The 23,889-nt window shown below is 34.9% G+C and overlaps 1 protein-coding gene across 2 annotated transcripts in view; it reads left to right on the top strand.

Moving 5' to 3' along the window:
* Positions 1–23,889, top strand: part of LOC145247291 (putative monocarboxylate transporter 5) — a 61,650-nt gene that overhangs the window by 33,871 nt on the left and 3,890 nt on the right. Inside the window, exons 5-6 of one of the 2 annotated variants that reach the window (XR_013863235.1) lie at positions 15,151–17,312; positions 22,432–22,545. Coding sequence is in view for 1 of the 2 variants with exons in the window: in XM_080108911.1 (XP_079965037.1) it covers positions 22,432–22,545 (114 nt within the window). In the remaining variant the exon portion in view is untranslated. The remainder of the gene's footprint in view (positions 1–15,150; positions 17,313–22,431; positions 22,546–23,889) is intronic. The other variant, XM_080108911.1, reaches the window with a different exon arrangement.

Genomic DNA, 23,889 nt, shown 5'->3' on the forward strand with positions numbered 1-23,889 from the left:
CGGGCAATGCCGGACACCCATGCTAGTATATCTTTAAAAGGGAACGTGTCTGTGTGTCTGTGTGTCGTGTACATTTCCCAACGCATTAACTTTGAAAATTTTAAGTCTACCGACTCGAAATTTGATATACAGAGTACTGAGATTTCGGAAAGTTGGCTGTTAAGGGTTCAAAGTTCAACGATTTGACTTTTGAGAACTCTCCCAAACTCCTTCGATAATTTTGGGTCTAAACACTCAAAATTTTAGATATAGATTCATTGAACATGGATCTAACTTTATAACTTGATTTGAGCCCCAAACAATATATTTTAAGGGGTCATAATAGGGGTCAAATTAAAAAAAAATTACTTCTACGATCTCTACCAAATTACTCAGACAATTTCTGGTCTAAACATTTTTGAATTTAACATAAAGTGTATTCAGAGATAAGGCAAGCTTTTTCATCGGTTTGGGTCGAAAAATTTTAGTTACCAATATATAAATGTACGTATGTATGTATGTTTGCATGTCTGCTTAAAACTTTCGACAGAGGCGACGGATTTGACCAAGATCAGTATCGTTTTAAAGTTCGACCTTTCATACGACAAATATCGAAAAATTGACTAAGAACATTAATCTTCACCTTCAACTTTTCTACGGGGGGGGGTCGCTTTTTTGCCGATATTTTTAAAAGATATACTCTGCTTTCGATTGTCTATCCTTAATTTAACCATGCGTCACTTCAGGTTTGGCGGTGGTCGTACCCGCAAATACGTCAGGTTTTTTCCTGTTATTTTCCTCCTTCGCGGTACGGGTTCGAGCGTACCACTTTCTTTTTTATTTTTTTGCTCAACATACACATCCTAACACCCGGGTAACGCCGGGATGAAATACTTGTATGAATATATGTTTGTTTAAGAAATTTTGCCGGCCAAATTCCTCCTAGATGTTTTGGTCCAAAGACATGAAACTTCATATATAATGTATTGGAATCCATGCAAAACTTTATATTTGAGTTTTAGTCCGGAAAAATCGGTGCAAAAGTGTGAAAATTAGAAAAAATATGAAATTTGCCAGGTGAAGGTTGAACGCCGGAATTACGAATGCATAACGTAGTAGCTATTGGTTCATGTTTTAATTTTTAGCCTTACAGTTAACATGTTTTTTTTTATAGCCCAGCCATTGACGACAGAGGCAAAATAAATCGTAAACTGAACTTTTTGTTTCGATTCTCGGTAGTGGCACATAAATCTTTTTTAAATACTTTTTAAATCATTACTATATATTGCATCCAATCTATCTATATATCTATAAAAGTGAAAATATCTGTCTGTTTTTCTCTATGGTAGTTAAGGAAGACTATTATACAGAACCGCATTACTTTACATATACACACTCTTTAATATATACATATGCACATAACCTTATGAACAGTACATAGGGCGCGAGCAAAGCCGGGCTAAACAGCTAGTGGCGTTAGTTCAAGTATGCTGATCATCTTCGGGTCGTGAGTTCAATCCTGGACAAAAGGCAGCCAGACTTTACGCTTCACAAGATCTAGGTGATGGAATGCGAACTACAACACCTAGCTCTATAAGAATTTGCCGTTCAACATAAGACACCTCAAGCAGAACGGAGGGTAAAAATATCTGCATATATATATATATATATATATATATATATATATATATATATATATATATATGAAGTAGTTATATATATATATATGTATATAACTACTTCATTTATTCACATAAATTTAATATACGAAAGTATAGATTTAGGCGTAAACTTTAAGTATTTACTTCAAAAGTGCTCAATACGTAGGTAGAGCTAGTTAGTAATTTATAAAATATATATGGCGATTAAGCTACACTGAATATTCTGCGTTTCATCCAACTATAGGATTCGTCAGGCTTATGCGATAAAATTGTCGCCCTAAAAGATGATCCATTTCCGTTTAATGAAAAATGGTTTTCTTTTTTGTTGTTGTTGTTGTTGTTGTTGTTGAAACCCATCTACTAGTTAGCCAGTTGTGCACAAATCCCAAGAGCGATAGGAGCCTTCTATCATGTCTGAAAGTGACACAATGTATATATATATATATATATATATATATATATATATATATATATATATATATAAGCGAACATGTCTGTGTGTCTGTGTACATTTTCCTACGCAATAACTCTGTCAATTTTCATTCTACAGACTCGAAATTTGATATACAGATATTGAAAGTTGGGAAAATCTTTGTAATCCGTTTTCGGTCGGAAATTTGGCTGTTGAAGGGTAAAAGTTCAACGATTTGACCTTTAAGAACTCTACGAAACTCCTCCGCCAATTTTGGGTCTTAACACTTGAAATTTTAGATATAGATTCCTTGGACAGGGATCTAACTTGATAACTTGATTTGAGCCCACAACAATAAATGTTACGGGGTCATATTAGGGGTAAATTTTAAAAAATTTAACCGCTTTTTTTTTGTTTTGCTCAACATACACATCCAAACACCCGGGCAACGCCGGGCTGAAAAGCTAGTATATCTATAAAAGTGAACGTGTCGGTTAAGGGGTCGTAATTGAAGTCAAAGTTTTAAAAAATTTGACCTCTGCGGTCTCTACCAAATTATTCAGACAATTTCTGGTCTGAACATTTGAAATTTTACATAAAGGGTATTCAGAGATAGGACAAGCTTTTTCATCGGTTTGGGTCGAAAATTGTTAGTTTCCAATATATAAACGTATGTATGTATGTTTGCATGTCTGCTTAAAACTTTCGACAGAGGCGACGGATTTGACCAAGATCAGTATTGTTTTAAAGATCGACCTTTCATACGACAAATATCGAAAAAATGGCTAAAAACATTAATATCTTCACCGATGTAGGCACATTTCTACAGGGAGGGTCTCAATGTAGTTTCGTTTTCTTTAGGCCAACAAATAGATCATTCCACCATGTACATAAAAGTCACGAAGTGTTCATTTGTACATGATCGTTATTCACACACTTAAAAGATCCGAAAGATTATATTTGGTTGTTAATCTGATGTCAGAAAATTGAAATATCGACTTTCCTTTTTTTGAAATAAAGTGTTCCGATATTGAATTCTCCTGTCCAATTAACTTAAACAGTAAAATAATAAGTACATGTCATGCATGATCTGCAATTAATTTGATTTCGGCAAGGAAACATTTTCAATTGTTTGATTTATTGATTAGAAGAATATGAAATTTTCTGGTAAGATAGATACTATTTTTTAGATTTATTATTTAATTAAATTGGCACAATGTATATATCTATAAAAGTGAAAGTGTCTGTCTGTCTGTGGGCCTGTCTATGTACATTTCCCTACACAATAACTCTGTCAATTTTTTAGTCTTCATCTTGATATACAGCATATTGGGATTTGGAAAAATCTTTGTAATCCGTTTTCGGTCAGAAGTTTGGCTATTAAGGGGTCAAAGTTCAACGATTTGACCTTTGAGAAATCTACCAAACGCCTCCGCCAATTTTGGGTCTAAACACTTGAAATTTTATATATAGGTTCCTTGAACATGGATCTAACTTAATCACTTGATTTGAGCTCAAAACAATAAATGTTAAGGGGTCAAAGTTAAAAGAATTTGACTTCTTCGGCCTCTACCAAATTACTCAGACAATTTCTGGTTTAAACATTTGAAATTTTACACAAAGGGTATTAAGAGATAGGGCAAGATTAAGCCCCAAAACAATACATGTGAAGGAGTCATAATTGGGGTTAAATTTTAAAAAAATGACCACTACGATCTCTACCAAATTACTCAGACAATTTCTGGTCTGAAGAGTTGAAATCTAACATAAAAGAGATTCAGAGATTGGGCAAGCTTTTTCATCGGTTTGTGTCGAAAATTTTTAGTTACCAATATAAAAATGTATGTATGTATGTATGTTTGCATATCTGCCTAAAACTTTCGACAGACGCGGCCGTTTTTACCAAGATCAGTCTCGTTTTTACGTTCGACCCTTCATACGACAAATATCGAAAAATTGGTTAAAAACGTTAATATCTTCAGATTAAACTGGGCGCTTTTCTAAAGGGTGGGGTCGTTGTTTAATGGGTTAAAAGCAACTTGCTAATTTTTACACCGCTAAAACAAATGTTCTGTCATTTTATCAGCAAGAAAGAAACATTGGTGCTACTAGATCAGGCGGTCTCGAGATATTGGCTTCCTGAGACGAAATGCACCTGACATTTTGGCTTATTCTACTTTCTTTTGCAAAACAAGTATATTCTGCAAAAGCAAAAACAAAAACAATAACCCACCTTTTCCCTTTTTTCCTTTTTCTCTTTCTCTTTCTCTTTCTAACCCCCGCCCTAACTTCATGACTGGTTTCCTGACTTAAAATTACCAAACGTAAATACTGTAACTCTTTTCCTTCTCGCATTGAAAAACGCATTTATGTTCTGTAGAGAAAAAAAATGATAAAAATACACTATATAAAACAACCAAACCAAACACTACAAACTAATGATTGAAGATACAAAAAGCTTGAAGAATAAAACCTTCTACAAAATAACTGGATGCAAAATGAATACGATTTCCAAAATAATGGGATTCGGCATTATATAACCCGAAATGGATTGATATGCCGTAAAACAACAAAACCTAATTCTACAAATAAATATTTGAAGATATAAAGAACTTGAAGCCTCACACCTATTTCCAAAAATAACTGGATTCGGCATTAAAAAACACGAAAAAGAATTGGCATGCTGTAAGACAAAACAACCAAATAAAAAAAGACACTCAAAAATATCTTGATCATCAATTATAGGTAATCTCCAAAAATACCGTTAGGGCTTACAACATGGCCGCCAGAAGAGTCACGTGATCCGGTAGGTGTATCAGACTTTTAGGCGGAATTTTTGACACCCCCAACAAAAAACTGCGAATAAAATATATAAAACTCGTAATTTCTGTTTTTAAAGTGGGTTGTCAATTTTCTTTATGAAATATACTTCCAAAATAAACTATTACAGTCGTTTAAAACATAATAGAAGTATTATTTTTTATTTTTTAAAAACAATGTTTACAAAATGTCTACGAACGAGAGTTAAAAAAATATTCCACAAATTGACATTTTAAATGTCCACAAATAGCATCGGCTTATCAAAGATAGATACTTTCTGTAAAAAAAAATGTGGAAACTGCTGTCAAATTAACTTTACTACCGCAGATTAATCCATGCATGCAAGCAGCGGCCCTGCTGTTTTAACAACGTTGGCGGCCACGGTTTTTCAAATTATAGAGCTATAGTAAATCTCGGGAAGACAAGTAAAGACGGGAGTTTCCCGTTGGTTTCCATCTTGATTCGGAGGGGGTGGGGTAGAAGTCGCCACATGCTATTCATTACAACTGAGAAAAACTGAAGATCCGAGCGTTGCTGATAGAATGAGAGAACATTTGTTTTAATGGTGTGAAAATAGCAAGTCAATTTTCACCAATTAAACGACATGTTCTACGTTAAAAAAAGAAACATTCGTGCTGCTAGATCAGGCGGTCTCGAGATATTGGCTTCCTGAGACTAAATGCACCTAACATTGATGTTTTTTTTTCTACTTTCTTTTGCAAAACTTAATTATATTCTGCAAAACCAAAAACCAAAACAACAACCCACCTTTCCCCCTTTCTCTTACTACCCCTCTCACTTCCTGACTGGTTTCCTAACTTAAATTTACCAAACATTAATACTGCATTTTTATCTTTCTCCCATTGCAAAACTCATTCATGTTCTGCAGGGAACATAAACGATAAAATCCACTATAAAACGACTAAACCAAACACTACAAAGAAGCAATTAAAGATACTCAGAGTTTAAAGAATAAAAAGCCTTCTACAAAATAACTGAATGCAACATAAATACTATTTCCAAAACAACTGGAGTCGGCATTACATAACCCGAAAAGGGTTGATATGCCATAAAACAACCAAACCAAACTCTACAAATAAATATTTGAAGATATAAAGAACTTGAAGCATAGCACCTATTTCCAAAATAACTGGATTCGGCATTAAATAACCCTAAAGGGGTTGATATGCCGTAAAACAAAACAACCAAATAAAAAAAGAAACATCCCAAAAGATCTTGATCATCAATTATATTACTACAAAATAATTACGTGGAAAAATAGCAAGAAGGGTTCAATCTCTTTGTTTTTCTCTGTGAAACGGAACAGACGTGTTTCGATGATCTCTTCATACTTCTCCAATACTGGTTTACTTTCTTCTGTTTGATAAAATGTATCAACTTATCAAATATAGATACTTTCCGTCAAAAATTGTTGAAACTGCTGTCAAGTTAACCTTACCACCGCAGATCAATCCATGCATGCAAGCAGCGGCCCTACTGTTTTAACAACGTGCTCGACCACGGTTTTCTAACTTATAGAGCTATGGTAATCTTGGTAAGACGGTGTTTCCCTGTTGCTTTCAGCCTTATGATTCGAGGGTGCATATCGCCCCGTGAATTAAACGCGCCTCCAATTACCAACCTGGAAATTTCTACAACTCAGCGCGGTACATACAGCGTCCAGCCTTCCCAAATGGTCACCCATCTGGTACTGGCCGGGCGCATCGTTGCTTTGGTGATCCGGCGAGAACCGGTGTGTCAATGTGATTGAGCCGTGTATCAATCCAGCGAAACCATAAAATAAAAAAAATGTTCTCTTAATAAACTAGAGCAAATACCTATTTAGACGAGGGTCGTTCCAAAAGTAAGGCTTACTATTTTTTTACTCCAAAAGTTCATAAGCTATGAAAATTGAAACGGTACCATTAAAACGTGCAACCTTTTTCTACTCCAGAGCTTATTTTTCTACATAGTAAACACCATTCTGAATGCACCTTTGTCAGCGATGAACGATAGCTATGCATGAACAACCGGAGAGTGCATTGTCAGAGAAAAGTCGTTCTAAAATTAAGCTCTCTTATTTTTTATTCAAAACATTGAAAACCTACGAAGATGGAAGTAATATCATTAAAGCGTGTAACCTTTTCTACTCCATAATCAATTTTTAAACGTAGGCACTACCATTCTCGATGCACTTTTGCCAGCGATGAACGATAGCTGTGCATGGGCGTCCGGAGCGCGCTTTGCAATACAAGGGTCGTTTAATAAGTAAACCTCATATTTTTCAAGACTCAAAATGTTGAAGAGCTACGAAGGCAGGGATGGTACTATTAAAACAGGTAACATTTCGTACTTCAGAATTCATGTTCCTACACAGGCAGCACGATTCAAAATGCGTTTTTACCTGCGTTAAACCGTAGATGTGTATTGGCGTCCGGAACAAGCTTTGTCATAAAAGCGTCGTTCTAAAAGTAAAGCCTCCACGAAGACGGGAATGATACCATTAAAACGAACGAGCTTTTGTGTTTCAGAATTTATTTTTCTACACAGTCATCACCATTGTCAATGCACTTTTGAACGATGGTTGTACCTGGGCATCAAGAGCGCACTTTGGCACACCGGAGCCGTCCCCAATGTAATGTATCTATATATGAATACTGCAGTACCTTTAACGTACGTACGTAGGCGTGTTACGCTTTCCAGATTAGAAATGATTCCATCCAGAGATCCCCTTTATTAAAAAAGGGGGATAGAAGGTGATAACATACCACAAACATTAAATTAGTATGTAGATGCGCTTATTCAATGTTCGAGATTTGTTATCATCTATCCTCTTTTTTAATAAATAGGATCTCCCGATCACTGAAGATAGAATGAAAAAAAATTGAATAAAAAATATTATTTTAGGCCGTGAAACTAAAATATACCGTCTTGGTCTTCTGGCCAGGATCCAAGTGTAGTATCTGTTCAGTCTAAAGATGGTATAATGATATCGCGGGGTTTTCTCTTCATACAATAGAAATATGTCACAGACTCCTATAAGGATATTGGAGATAAACCGTAATAATCAGATATATTCTGACACTATATCAACCAGATTACTTAGATAAATAATATTACAATTTAACAAAATGGCTAAAATAATATCGCGGGGTCGCCATTCACGCTGAACCCTCACAGAATGCCCTGCGGCAATATATTACATATGAAAGATGCCGCTGTGGAATTTCCACAGGCCCCGCTAGTTCGTATTTATATAAACTTACCTAAATAAATGATAACCGAGAGGAAATAATAATATAATAATATAATGATAATAATATAATAATAATTTAACTAACAAAACAAAAAGTTGAAGAGCTACGAAGATGGGAGTGGTGTCATTAAAACGAGCAACGTTTCCTGCTCCAGAATTTATTTCACTACGATTTTTCCAGCCTCTTTTGCTGCCTCTGTCGTAAATGTCCAGAGCGCAGTGTGTCACTCTCAACTCTGTCGCCACTCTGAAATCGACGAATCCATCTTCTAATTGTGCAGACATCCATTGCCTCGGCTTCGTAAATGTTCAAGAGATGGCGATGGTATTCTTATGAAACCGACTGGATACCGTTTGTGAATTTGCTATTGTTATAGAACTTACTTCTGGGACAAACCCGGTTCAACCCGCCAAGGGTGAATTGTATTTCGATCGGTTGGTTTATATTAAAAAAAAAAAAATCATTAGATATTCATGATCTCAGTTTATCTTATTTAAGCACTACATATCTCTACATTGCTGGTTTGTTTTCTTCTGTTTGATAAATAAATATTTACTTTTTACGTCACATTACTAACTTGTTATCTGCAGCTGTTTTATTTCTGGCTGATATGATTCACGGTTATTTATTTGTTTGTTTTATCGAAATTATTAACCCAGAAATAACCTTTCAATACACAAAGGGGATGTACTCGAGGGGAAGTGTTAAATAGACCGTCGCCAACACGAGACGGCTAGAAAGAATGCGTGTGATAGACAGAGGATTACATAAGAATTATTGATTATCCAATAGTTTGCATTAGACTTTTACTTTACTTTCAGAGTCACCATTTATCAAGACCCGAAGGCAACTCGAGGATAAGTGTTAATTAATATAAGGTTGGTAGTGTAGTAATCACATATAGTGTAAAGTGGGCAGAATTTGATTATTTTGGAGAGTGACTTAACAGAAACTTGTTTATATTTGGTTTGAAAGCTACCATGTTGTATTCAACCGGGAAGCATTCCAGCGGAACAGTGTTTCAAAGGCAAGCAGTTTTGGGAAAAGACGCTTTGTTCATGGAATCTCAATTTACATTTAGTCACAGATAGAGAGTGGGGAAAATCATGTATAGTGGTTATAGCTAGTTGAGTGTTTTTAGTGAAAGTTTTGCAAGGGGGACCATAGATTGGAGTTCAGTCGAGCACTTGCCATGAAAAAACTATAGAACAGAGATAGGCACGCGACGTCTCTTTTGTGGGAAAGAGGCTGCAAGGAAGCTTAAAGACAATTATGCAGTAGTAGGTTTGGAAGCAAAGTCTTGGTACGCTGTTCCACTATATATATATATATATATATATATATATATATATATATATATATATATATATATATACAACCACTATATATGACTTTCCTCAATCTCTATCCGTGCTTAAATGTAAACGCATATAGATAGAAACGTTTATAGTCTTTTTTTTTTTTTACTTTGTCGTTATTTCCATGGTAGGTGATCGACTGAGCTCCAATCTCTGATATTCCTTGTAAACAATCCGCAGCAAAAGTTCGTCTCGGCACAACCTTTTCTCCTAGTTATACCTTAGCAGATTCTTTTTTTTTCCAAAATATACTCGTTTATACGACGCAATACCATAGAGCTGTTTTCCAACTGATTAAACCGTTGTCGTTTTCGAGTTCATCGCCCTCTGAAATAATAAATTTTGCCCAGTTTCCCCCGTCGTTTGAAACCTGGAAATTGTTTTTTGTTTCGCCGTCTACCCAACAAACTCATTATCTATTATCTCCGTGTGATATTCGGCACTCGTTAGTACAACAAACAATAATATTATATTTTTAATTACGATCGATTATAGGAACGCATCGGGTTTTCAGTTGGAAAAGTAAAACTCTTGTAAGTTAGACGTGTTTTTCATTTTTGGAAATTTCTGCGGATAACTTAACAACCCCTCCCCCCAAACAAACAAGAAACGAAAATAAAACATTATTATATTTTCAATTGAGATCAATTAGAGGAGCGCATCGGGTTTTTCAGTTGAAAAAGTTAAACGCTTGTAAGTTAGACGTGTTTTTTTTATTTTTGAAAATTTCTGCGGACAACTTAACAAAAAATAAAAAAAAGAAAAGGAACAAGAAACGAAAATAACAACATTATTATATTTTCAAAAGGAATTGTTTTCAGTTAAAAAAATGAGGAAGAATTCGAGCTTTGTGAAGATGCAAGAGAGCAGAACAGAGAAAAAGTGACATTTATTTCTGGTTCTAATCGTTAGGGTTGTTTATTAACCTGGCCCAACGTTATAATTTAAGGAGAGTAAGAGTGGGTCTTGGGTTTACTTTCGTCTCCCTCCTTTTGTCCTTTAGTTCTCACTTTCCAGGAGCGACGTATCTGCCAAACAGGGAAAAAGGGAAGATTCTTCAGAATCTATTTCATTTAACATTTATTGTTGGACAATTGCTGACATTGAAGTTGTTTTCTTGGCTCCTTACATCGATGGGCTTTATACATTATCTGAAGCGATTTTCATGAAAATAAATATTATATATAAACAGCTATATGTTTGTCTGTCTGTCCGTCTGTTTGTCGGTATGTTTGTCTGTCTATCTCGATATTTTCAAACTCTATCTCCTCTGAAACTAAAAGTCGCAGAACGACGTTAGGGGCCTCAAACGATTCGATTTTTTTACGGGCCGTTCTTTTATGGGTCTGTAGACGGTTAAAACAATTTTTAAGGGGTCTTAAATGGGTCAAAATTGAAAAATAAAAACGTTATACATTTTGTACATTCATCTTAGTTTTTTTTTTTTAATTTTAAGCAGTTCATATGTGTTTAACGTTTGCACAGTGGTCACGTCACCAACTTTGTAATGCAACAGTTTCGATTTTAGCTGATATCAGCCAAATACCTTTTGTTTTACTTTTGAAATCACGACTCTATAATAATATATACGAAATTTGGACAAATTAAAATATATTTAAGCGTATTTTACGCTCGGGCAAAGCCGATGCACTTTTCCTCACCCCACGGTTCTGGATATGACCTTAAACGATATCCAGTGGTGAGGCCCCAGCTTGCGGGCTTTGGGATGTGTGGAGCCACCCTTTAATTGGCATTGCTCCCAGGTCCACTCTGACCCGGAGTGGTATTACCTGTTAGGGTCCCAACTATTGGTTAAATAAAAACCGACTTGAAAACAACAAATATATTCTATTAAAAAAATTATCTTCCAAATCTTTGGATTCGGCATTAAATAACCTGAAAAGGGTTGATATGCCGTAAAACAAAAACAACCAACAACCACCACCCCCCCAAACTAGTAAAAAATAAAGTTTATTCCGTTTCTATGGAAAACGATTGAGCATTTTAAGTAAAAAATTATGTTATCGTTTGGCGCGAGAACATTATGTTTCCCTACTCCCCATTCGACTACAACGGCAATGTAGTCGAAGGGGAAGAACTGAAATAGGTTTTAGACTTGCTGCTACTAACACATTCCAGGTAAAAAAAAAAAAGCGGTCATTAGCAGCGGGAAATAATAATTTTCATTGCACCGAAAATATTTCAATTTTAAAATGTTTCAGAAAAATAAAAGTTTTAAAATGCCAAATGCAGAATCACGGTGTCACGTTTTGTAGAATTGATTCTTTTTATTTTTTTTTGAAAAAATAAACTCGACCATAAGTCATTAGTAAGAAAAAAAATGACACTCCGCCACGTTGAAAATTGAATCAGTTTTGAAAATAATTTTTTTGGGTTACTAAACTAGCAGGCCGCCCGGCAGTGCCCGGTCGTAAAATACGCATAAATATTATATTTTAATTAATGCAGAAATTGAGACATGTGCATGCGAGTATTATGTTTTTGTTTTTGTTTTTTTCCAAGTAGTTCATTTCTTGCAAGTAAACATAGCAAGCAAACTCAAGTTGAGACCAAAACGAAAACTTAAAGACAGAACGTCAAGTACAACAATCATCACGCCAGCTTGATACGACCTTTAAAAAAGTGTTTTCAACCTACTTATTCTTAACATAAGAAATCTGTCATGTGAACCATTCGCGCATGCGCATTCATGAAACAGTTGATGAACGGAAAAAAAACTAATTTTTCATTTTGACTCTTTAGCAGCTTTTGCTCTCGAATGAAAACCGATTAAAAAGTTTTCCGCATGTCTGAATACCCTACATAATAAATTTTAAGTATGTAGATAAAAGGTTCGTTGAGTATATGAGTTGATAATTGTCCTCACACTTTTTGGACACAGAAATCACCACTTATCAAGGCCCAGAGGCCACTCGAGGATAAGTGGTAATGGGTATACATTAGTCAATGTTATTATAGCGTAATAAAGTAAGAACTTGTTTACGATGGACTTGAAGACAATCAGATTTTAGTCAGCTGGAAAGCAGCAATCGCAAGAAAGTTCCACAGGCGTGCAGTTCTAAGAAAATAGCTTTATTCGTGGAATCTACATTTACGTCTAGGCACAGACAAAGAGTGTGAGAAATTATCGATAGACGTTTCAGCCAGACGAGTGTTTTTCATGAAAGTTTGGTGAAGGGAGAACCATAAATTGAAGCTCAGCTGAGCACGTGTCATGAAAATAATGATAAAGCAGAAAGAGGCTCGCAACGTTTCTTGTGTGGGGAAGAGATTACTTGGAAGTGGAAAGGGCATTCTCCACTAAGCTACGAAGACTATTTTGAATTCTGTCTGATAAGCTGGTTCTTGCAGCTCCGGCCCAGATGTGGCAACAGTATTCTATCATTGGCCGTACCTGGCTTTTGAATAGGTAGAGAATTGCATCAGGGGTGAGACATCTGCTGGAGCGGTAGAAGGATCTTGCCATTTTTCCAGCGACCTTGGCAACAGATTTGATGTACATGTTCCATTTCAGGTCAGGAATAAAGGTCAAACCTAGAAGCTTGTCAAAACATGGCGCCTCCTCGAGACGAGAGCCATTCCTTTCAATTGATGCCAGATTGATATCAGAGCGTAAATTCTGTAGAGATAGAAGCTTGGTTTTAGAAGTAACCAGCCACCTCTTTCCCCATTGTACCACATACTCAAGATCAGAGGACAGAGAACTTGATCGTCTACGGTCTTTGATGTTCTATCATATATTGTACTGGCATCAGCATCAATGTCTATGAATGATGTAAGGATGTGATTTGGAAGATCATTGATGTAGATCAGGAAGCGGGTTGGGCCCAGGATAGACCCCTAAGGGACTCCAGCATTAATACTGAGAGCTTCTGATTTCTGCTACTACTCTTATAAACCTATTTCTATTTATTATAACTTTTATTAATATATAGATTAGATTACATTTAGTCAGAGAAGTAGTGAATATGTTTATTAGGTTTCATAATAATATATTTGGAAAAAGTGTTGATTCGTATTTTAGGGGATTACACTGAAGTTGATATGAATCTTAATTTTTATTAAAAACACACAATTTGATCGACCGAGATATAAAAACGCAATTCATAGTGGTTTTCTTTTTCGAGGTAAGTCACTCTGCATTAAGACTAGAAGCCAATATACGGATTAGTAAGATTGAGAGAATGTCGGTATCCTTATGCCAAGATTGAAAATAATAACCGGAATGAATAAAATTTGGTGACAAATGATAACGATTTTTGAAACATGTGTGTTGGCGTAAAATTTGGAAATGATTAAGCTGTAGTACTGAGGGAAGAAGCCTTGAGGCGACGTTTTCTACAGTGGTTTTTAAAATACTTGCTCTTCGAAGAAGAAGATAAACATTTATACAGTAGTATAAAGAAAGCGATAATAGAAATGTTGGGTTTGTATTATTATGCACATAGATTCGAAAAAGTTGTCAAAAAACAAATATATAACAAATAAATGTTATCAAAGGCAAGATAAGTTACTTTTCTACCTAACTGGATATAATTTTCGTGTTTTTATTCAATGTAACATGTTTATTCAGCTCGAAAAGCATACAGTGTTTACCGATGTATTGGAAAATTCAAAATGGCGCCCGACTCTCTCTTTAACACGGTAAGTTCGGGAAAAGGTGTTATAAATAATAAACTAAACAAAATACTGTTAGAAATTTTCTCAATATATGTCACCACGACATAAGTTGACATATATTCGGTGTTTTTTAATAGTATTTTATCTAGTTTATTATTTATAACACGTTTTCTCAAACTTACCGTGTTAAAGAGAGAGTTGGGCGCCATTTTGAATTTTCCAATACATCGGTAAGCACTGCATGTTTTTTGAGCTAAATAAACATGTTACATTGAATAAAAACACAAAAAATATATCCAATTTGGTAGAAAAGTAACTTATCTTGCCTTTGATAACATTTATTTGTTATATATTTCTTTTTTGACAACTTTTTCGAATCTATGTGTACATTAATACAAACTCGAAGTGTTTTACACGGACAGCAAATAACAGTTCTTGACATAGAAGGAAAATACCATGAAAGTTCTTATTGATATTGGGCATAAGTATTGGAATTAAGTAAAATATGTTTACAGTGTGTAAAAAAATAATAATTCTTGTAAAATCATTAATTTTTCTATCAAGATGAAAATAGTCTGTTTTTAAAATCAGTAACTCTAGCCCTATTGTTTTAGATAACATATGACTGTCAGTAAATTTTAATTCAGTATTTATTTTCCAGCATTATCTGACGGAGTAGTATGTTATCATATTCTTAACATTTTAGGCGTAAACCTCCTTTTCAAAAGCAAAAAAAAAAAAAAAAAGAACACTCCATCGTACTGTGTTTTCACCTAGAATATTATTTATTTGCTTTCTCGGGTTCCAGTCCAAAATATAATCTGGATTCAGCGAAAAGTTTTATTTTGAAAAGGATGTATACCTTGAATGTTAAAAGAATATGGCATCATATATACTATCCTCATTAGCTGTATATCGTTTGGTGATAAATATTTAATTAAAAATGACTCAATTCTGTAGTGTTAATTTATTTTAGTCTTATTAATGTTAATAGACAATCGTTTATTTTCTTTTCTTTCCAGGTTATCTTCGGGACATAACAGGAGCGTATTTGGTAGGATTCGGCATAAACAGCTTCTGTCTCATATTCAGTGGAATTCTGTTCTTGTCTGAAGCTTGTATCAAATACTGAAACGTATTAAAAAAAGAAACGATAATACAAGTTCTGAAAAAGAAAACATTTATAACAAATCAATTTCATCGGCACATGGATATTTATAAAATTTAAACAAAAATTAACTTATTTTCTCTACAAATATAGAAAATGTTCTAACCGCATCTAAAATAATTGCATTGCGTGTCCCTATCTTAATAGAGTATAATTGAGTTAAAGAAGCACGTAAGTCATACTTTATTCGTGTGATTATTTTTACTTTCGCTAAAAATAAGCAAATATAGCATAGTGTTGGTTTGAGTTTTGTTAGTGAACGTTTCAACGTTAAACAATGTCATCTTAGGTCAAACGTATTTTTCCGTTTCGCATACATTTTACACCGTTTTTTTTTGTTGTTTTTTTTTGTAAATGTGGAATTTAACCAGTCTATATTAATTTATTCATTGTGGGCTATTACCTTATCTTCTAATTGTTGTTTTAGTAGATTTCGGCCAACTATTCCCCTGGCCTTCATCAAGTGGTAAACCGCGACGCCGAATCTCCTATCTACATACAATTACTGCCTTCCATAGTGGTTGTCGTCTCACCACAGAGGGTGCAGTCAGAAGATTCGGCGTTCCTATACTGTCGCGGTGAACCACCTGACGAAGGCCAGAGGAATAGTTGACCGACACCTCGTGAAACTACAACAACTAGATGAGGATAATAGTCTGCGATAAATAAATTAATGAATAATACTCATTTAGCATTCGAATTAATTAAATAATTGACTATTCTAATTGTGTGATTGATTTTGTTTGGTTTATAGATTTTAGTAGGAATTTTTTTAGACGTGTTTCTAATACAGGGTGGGCCAAAATAAGGGTCCTATTTTTTTAAATTCATAAATTCATGTAAGTTTTAAGAAGTATTTTTCGGCCAAAATTTGTTTTGTTTATTTCAAAAAAATCTCGGAAGGGTCAGTCTACACACACATAAAGTTTGGTGAGTTTAACTTTTATTTTGTGGAAGTTATTCAAATTTAAAGATAGGACCCTTATTTTGGCCCACCCTGTATTATTTAGAACATTCTTTGAAGAGAGTTTATCAAATTGGTTTATTCGTTAAAAGATGCAGTTAATTGCCATTTGCTTCCTGTATGGCGTTCTAGCAGTAGAACGAATACAGTTAATATTGTATTTTTGTTAACTTAAAATGTTGATAAGCTACGAAGATGAGAGGAATACTGTAAAAACGAGTGGCTCTTTGTGCTCCAAAATTTATTTCTCTACATTGTCGTCACTATTCTCACTTTACTGTAACTGACGCGTTTCTACTTTAGACGCATGTCTATGACATGGGTTGCTTTTTCAGAGTTGATCACCATTGATATATGCAACAGAAGAATGAAACTTTCAGGTCATGAATGCATAAGTTAAGTCATCATAACAATGCAATTTGCATTCGGACAGATAAAAATAGGAGATATTTATTTTAGAAGACTACTCGTACGACAGAGATTAACGATTAAATCTTACGTAATTTGCGAATGTTAAATCTGTGTTACTTAGAATTGAGTGTCGCTTAGTACTTTATCCATTACGCGAATGATTCGTGACTTAACAGGTAAATGAATAAGCAATTGCACGTTTTTTTAGGGTGGGTAGGGTGAGGTTAAGGACGATACTAAGTATACAACTTATAATTGTTTAAGACTTCTACATGGTCTTGGTTGACAGAATGAGAACATGCTACTCGCGTGGGCCACTAGTTTAAGGTTACTCGAGAGGCCAACTTGCGCTTGATAGAGCATTAGACAGTTTATAAGGAAAATAAAGGATGATTAATTTATATGGGGCAAAAAAAAAAAAACGTTCTAATCCTGATTAAGAAACGGGCATTTTTGTTTTGTTTTCTTTTTTCGGATTTTTGTGTTATCAATCCGGCACGGAAAGAAATGATGACTCTCTGTGCTTATTCTCCCACGTCCCAGTAAGATAAAGAGAATATGCTGACAGATTAGTTTATACACGGACATATATATAAAAGATGTAGTTCAGTTGGAACAGCGTCAAAGTCTTAATCGAGAAGGTAAGTGCGATACGTGTTTCAAATTAATTTCAATGTAAAACATTCACAGGAAGGGCTCGTCTAGCTACAAGCACAGCAAAGAACACACACACACAAAAACATTATTTATCATTTTTTTTTTACTTTGAGTTAACCACTTATCAAGGCTCAGAAGCCGCTCGAGGATAAGGATTAATTAATGTAATGTAGTAGTGTAGTAATCATTAATGGTGTAAATTGAGTAGATTTTGATTATTTATAGGAGCGGCATGTTTACATTATGTGTAAAGGCTACCATGTTATATTCCAACGGAAGCAGGCCAGCGGAACAGTGTTCCATAAGCGGGCAGTTCGGGGAAAGAACCTTATTCATGGAATCTGTGTTCAGATCTATGAACAAACAGAGAGGTAGGGAAAATTATATATAATAGTTATAGCTTTTTTCTTATACTAAAAAATGTCTATTAACAATGTTTCTTTTCAAGTACATTCTAACAAGATACAATTAATCCACTTCCCAACCAACTACAGCATTGTCATCTTTAAGTTTAATATCAATTCTTATGGCTATTTAACCATTCATTAAATAATGGACTCTACTAACCATTATAAAAACAAGTAATTCAAATTAATTTCAATGTAAAACATTTCCAGGAAGAGATGTTCTGACAACAACCACAGCAAAGCACACACACACACACACACACACACACACACAATATTTATTTATCTCAGTTTTTTTATTCTACTAAAAACCAAAGAAACGTTCGCCGCCATTCTTCTTGTTCGCACTGTATGCTTTTCGGAACGATTAAACGTTTTAAAGTTAGTAAGAACATATAAAAAAAAACTTTTCGAGATAGGTAGAAGAGTAACTTAGGTTGTATCTGGTAACATTTATTTGTTAATATTTTGAATATTTGACCACCGTTTCGTATCTCTGTGGACTGTAAAACAAACCCAAAATTTCTATTAGCGAAGTTTCTTTCCGAGTACATTTCAACGATGTACAACAAATCTGCTTCACAACCGACTACAACATGGTCATCTTTCAGTCTAATATCAACTAATAATTGCATTATACAGCAAGACTTACTGATCGTTTTATAGATGTTTTGGCCTATCTAAAAGCATGTTTTAAACGACTAGTGTGACAGACCAACGAACATGATATTGAAACTAAAGCGTGACAGACCAACAAATGTGTTATTTTAACCTAAAGCCCAACAGACCACTGAAAATGCTAAATGCTAAATCTTGAACCTTAAATAACTGACCAACGAAAGTGCTTATTGTCACAATGTTTCGTTCTAGCATAACTTGTCCGCAATACCTGCGACGTAAAGGATAACACACTAGAGAAAATTCAACTTTGAGTGACACTCTTCTGGAGGTCAAAAGTTAAATCATCACCTAAACTGTCTTTGATAATTCCTATGGCAGCTTACCTAATTGCTCTTAATGGACTCTGCTAATCTATATATCTGTAAAAGTGAACGTGTCTGTCTGTCTGTCTGTCTGTGTGTATGTGTGTCTGTCTGTCTGTGTACATTTCCCTACGCAATAACTCTGTCAATTTTTAGTCTATAGACTCGAAATTTGAAATACCGGGTATTGAGATTTGGGAAAATCGATGTGACGGGTGTCAGCCAGAAATTTGGCTGTTAAGGGGTCAAATTTCAACGATTTGACCTTTAAGAACTCTACCAAACTCCTCCGACAATTTTGGGTCTACACCCTTTAAATTTTAGATATAGGTTCCGTGGACATGGATCTAACGTAATAACTTGATTTGAGGCCAAAACAATAAATTTTCAGGGGTCATAATAGGGGTCGAAGTTTAAAAAATTACCCCCTTTTTTTTTGCTCAGCATACACCTCTAAACACCCGGGCAACGCCGGGCACCCATGCTAGTTATTATATAAACTACGAGTAAATAAACTCGTGGGAGAAAATAGCGCGAAACTAGAGACTATCTAACTCACAGTCGGAAACAGGGACAACCTTTTTATTTACCTTCTTTGTACGCACTTTCCTTTTACAATATATTCTTTCTACCAAACGCTGTTGTTCACGGCTTTCCTCATGGCCTTTTTCTTTTATGAAATATTCTTCACATTACACATACAACGGGTGCAATAAGTATCAAATACAAAACAAAAAGTTGATTTATTTTATTACACGAAAATAAAAACAATAACTACCTGATGATTCCTGAAAGGATGAAACACTAATGTCTGTAGTTATTAAAATTATTATTGCAATAATTATATATATATATATATATATATATATATATATATATATATATATATATATATATATATAGTGGGTGCAATAAGTATCCGATACAAAGCAAAAAAGTTAATGTATTTTTATTATATGAAAACAAAAATATAACAAAGTTCTATTCTAATGTATTTCGTATGATAAATACAAATCTTTTATCAAAAATCATACAAAAATACATTAAAATATAATTTTGTTATTGTTTTTTTTTCGTGTAATAAAAATAAATTAACTTTTTGTTTTATATTGGATACTTATTGAATCCACTGTATGCTATTTAATGCTGACAACCGCACAAAACAATGCAAATAGAATAAAGTATATCAAAAGTAGGACAAACAAAACTTTGCAAAGCAGCAAATATAGACACTGAGGAGTAAGAGATAAAACGGTACATCGCATAAAAAGCGAATACAGCAAAATAGACCAAATGGAATACACAAACGAATATGATTGTGTTAAGAAGGCAGTACACTAGGAACTATGCAAACAAGTGCATGTTGAATACACAGAAATGTATTTTTTAAAAAAAGGCACAAACCGGAAGTACTACTAGAAAACGAAAATCACTGTGAGTTAGATAGTCTGTAGTTTCGCGCTATTTTCTCCCACGAGTATATTTACTTTATCTTTTGAGACATAGATGTACAAAGAGGTACATTCACCAAAACAATAGGACATGCCTCATAGTCACAAACAGATAAAAAAAGACTAACTCTAACCCATGGTTTTTATCCCTCTTGTAGTACTGATCATCGTTTAACTGACGATACCTTTAACCCCTTATTCCCATATACGACTCCGTTCAGTCTTTTGTGGAAGACTCGGCGCGGTAGGTACTGCGTTCAGCCTTCTCAAACGGCCACCCATCTAGTACTAGCCAGGCTCATCGTTGCTTAATTTCGGTGATCAGGCGAGAACCAGTGTGTCGACGTGATTATAGCATATAAGTACAACAAAACATCAAAATCACGTTGACACTAGTTCTCGTCAGATCTCCGAAGTTAAGCCATGATGAGCCTGGCTAGTACTAGATGGGTGACCATTTGGGAATGCTAGACGCCGTATGTGCTCTCCACTCATCCCAGAATTGTTTCCAGTCATTCTGGATATCTACTTACAACTGGAATTAAACATTGCTTGCTCAGGAAAGATGTGATTCCAGATTGTACAACTCTTGCCACAAAAGTTTTGCACGCGCAAGTCACACAAAAAGGAAATTGAAATTGAATACCCGGTTCAAACTGTACAGCATTGAAGTGAAGACATAAATATGGAGTTTTGACTTTTCAAATGTGCAGTAGTACGATTTAAAAGGGGAAAGAGAGGAGCTAATAGTAAAAGAGTAGAAGATCCTGATACAGAAGGCTACAAATACCTGGGGATGATTGCACTTGATACGATGCTAAGCAATGAAATAAGAGAGAGGGCGAAAGCGGTGTATACGAGGAGATTCAAACTTTTGCTCCTGAAATCTACACTGAATGATAGGAACCTGTTCTATTCATGAGCGGTTGCTGTAATTCGATACAGTACAGCTATTTTAGGATGGACACAAGAAGAAATGAAAAAGCTGGATAGAGACACACGCAGACTCTAAGTCAAGTATGGAGCACTTCACCCAAATTCTAATGTGCTCAAGCTATATATCCCAATGAAGAAAGGAGAAAGGGGCTGATTGGGATTGAAGAATGTGTTGGGGGAGAGCTTAAAAATGTTCACCGCTACCTGGCTAACAGCCATGAGGTATTACTCGCAGCAGTGGCGAAAGAGGAAGAGCTAGATAAAGATTCATTGGAAGATAAGCAGAAGTACAAAGAAATAATCGAAGCAGAAAAGTTGACTGAATTGGTAAGAATGAAACTTCATGGTCAGTTTGAGCGAGATAGCAAGGTACAAAAATGTCAGGATACGTGGAATTTTCTGTCAAAAGATAACTTGAAATAGAGAAACAGAAAATCTTATATTTTCTACCCAGGAACAGACACTAAATACAAATGCAATAAATAAAAAAATATCTATGGGAAGGACTGTTCTGACAAGTGCAGGTTATATGGTATATCTCTTGAAACAGTGTAACACATTGTTAGTGCGTGTTCTATACTTGCTTCAAAAGAGTACAAACGCTGCCATGACAAAGTTTGCACAAATCTGTACTGGTGTTTGTGCAAAACGTTTGGAATCCAATAGACGGACAAATGGTACCGATATCACTCAGAAAGGAGTTGTGGAAAATGAGGAGGTTAAGATTCTCTGGGATTCACGATTCACTGTGACCGAGAAATACCTCATAGGAAACCGGATATTATAGTTGTGAACAAAAATACCAATGAATACCAGAATAATGCATATGGCTTGCCAAAACAACACCGATTTAACAGGTAAGACGAATGAAAAACTACGGAACTATAAAAAATAACTAAGGTAGCGATTTTTAGGTTGTAGAATAAGAAAACTTCCATCGTGCCAATAGTCATAGGTGCGCTTGGCTCAATTCCTGATAAGCTTATGAAACAGCTGAAGTCCTTGGGAATCAGATAAAACATCACTATACTTCAGAAGTACGTTCTGCTTGAATTAGCAAACATCCTTCTTTGACTAACCTCACTAGCTTTGAAGTAAAATACCGCCCTTGAGATAAAAACCGGTGTAAAACATCATAACACTGTGAAGTTTATGGAATAATAATAATAATAATAATAATAATAATAATAATAATAATAATGATAATGATAATGATAATAATAAGGATAATAATAATAATAATAATAATAATGATAATAATAATAATAATAATAATAATAATAATAATAATAATAATAATAATGTTTGACATTCTATATGTTATAGAAGCAGCCATTATGTATAAAGCCATTTTTGTCGCCTTGTTGTTGGTACTCCCGGCCGTACTGGCTAACTCCTCACCTTATCAAGAACTGTATGAGGTCGGAAAAAGAGCATCAAGTAAGTATAATATTTTTGTCTTTTATCAACTTTAGATGAAGAAATTGTTACGTCATTAATTATGGTCCCTGGTTTTATTTTGTATATAAATAAAATTTGAGAATCCAGCTGGTTTGCTTTTATATACTAGATATTCTTGCGTCGCTACTGAATTATCCGATCCGTCTATCAAAGTTTTATTTTAGTTTCAGAAGAGAGTTTTATTGAAAATGAGGAAAGAAATAATTTCTGAATTCAAATGTCGCAATTACAAAATGACCCAACGATACTTCAGGCTCGATTGTATTAAAGACAAGCGACCTGTAGAAAAAATGAATATCGATTTGGAAATTTCTAAATAGTTTCGATTTAAAAATATTTATTAACTTATTCTACGATATTATAATATACCATAACTCTACCCCCTCTCCCTCTCTCTCTCTCTCTCTTCCCTATTGCCTTTTCAACTATCTCTCTTTCTCGTTCTCTCTATATTCCCCTTTTCTCCGCCTCATTTTTCAACTTTTAAATAATATTTACCTCATTTGCCTTAACAACTACTTCTCTACGCTTTTTATTTACTCCCATGTGTAAATGGGGAGGGTCCACGATGCCATACATATGCCTCTCCACACACACTTGTTCAAACTCCTCAATCCATGTAGAAATATCTATTTTGAAGTTCCCTTTTCCAATAGTATCCAACTTATTTGGCCGTCCATCTATCTGCTCTTATTTTAATTATCATATCTCAGCGGGCGTAAATTTGAAAAATATTTGTCTCGGGGTTCTCGTCCATTTGACGTATTGACTAAGTGAATAAATTCATCAGAATATCTTCTGCTACACTGGTTTGGCTCACTAGCGACATCAATGTGGTTCGATAAATATAGAAAAAAAATCTATCTGATTAGAATGTCTACACACACACACACACACACACACACACACACATAAACGATTGCACTGAAAGGGACGGTACAAACGATTGCACTGAAAGGGACGGTACAAACGATTGCACTGAAAGGGACGGTACAAACGATTGCACTGAAAGGGACGGTACAAACGATTGCACTGAAAGGGACGGCACAAACGATTGCACTGAAAGGGACGGTACAAACGATTGCACTGAAAGGGACGGCTAGAATCCTGAAAAGATCTCTTGGTTGGACTCACTAAAATAGGGGTAAATGTCAGACGTCTGGTTGGATGTCCCATCCCCTAGAAGAAAAAGTTTAAGAAAAATGAATATATATATATATATGATATATGTGTGTGCGTGCGTGTGTGTGTCTGTGCGTGTGTGTCTGTGCTTTAATGAGTGGATGACAAATAAAGCTCCCCTCTTTGGCTTGAGCACTTTGT

This window comes from Euprymna scolopes, chromosome 25, assembly GCF_053919585.1.
Source record: "Euprymna scolopes isolate OS-2025 chromosome 25, ASM5391958v1, whole genome shotgun sequence".
In the NCBI taxonomy this organism is placed as follows: domain Eukaryota; kingdom Metazoa; phylum Mollusca; class Cephalopoda; order Sepiida; family Sepiolidae; genus Euprymna; species Euprymna scolopes.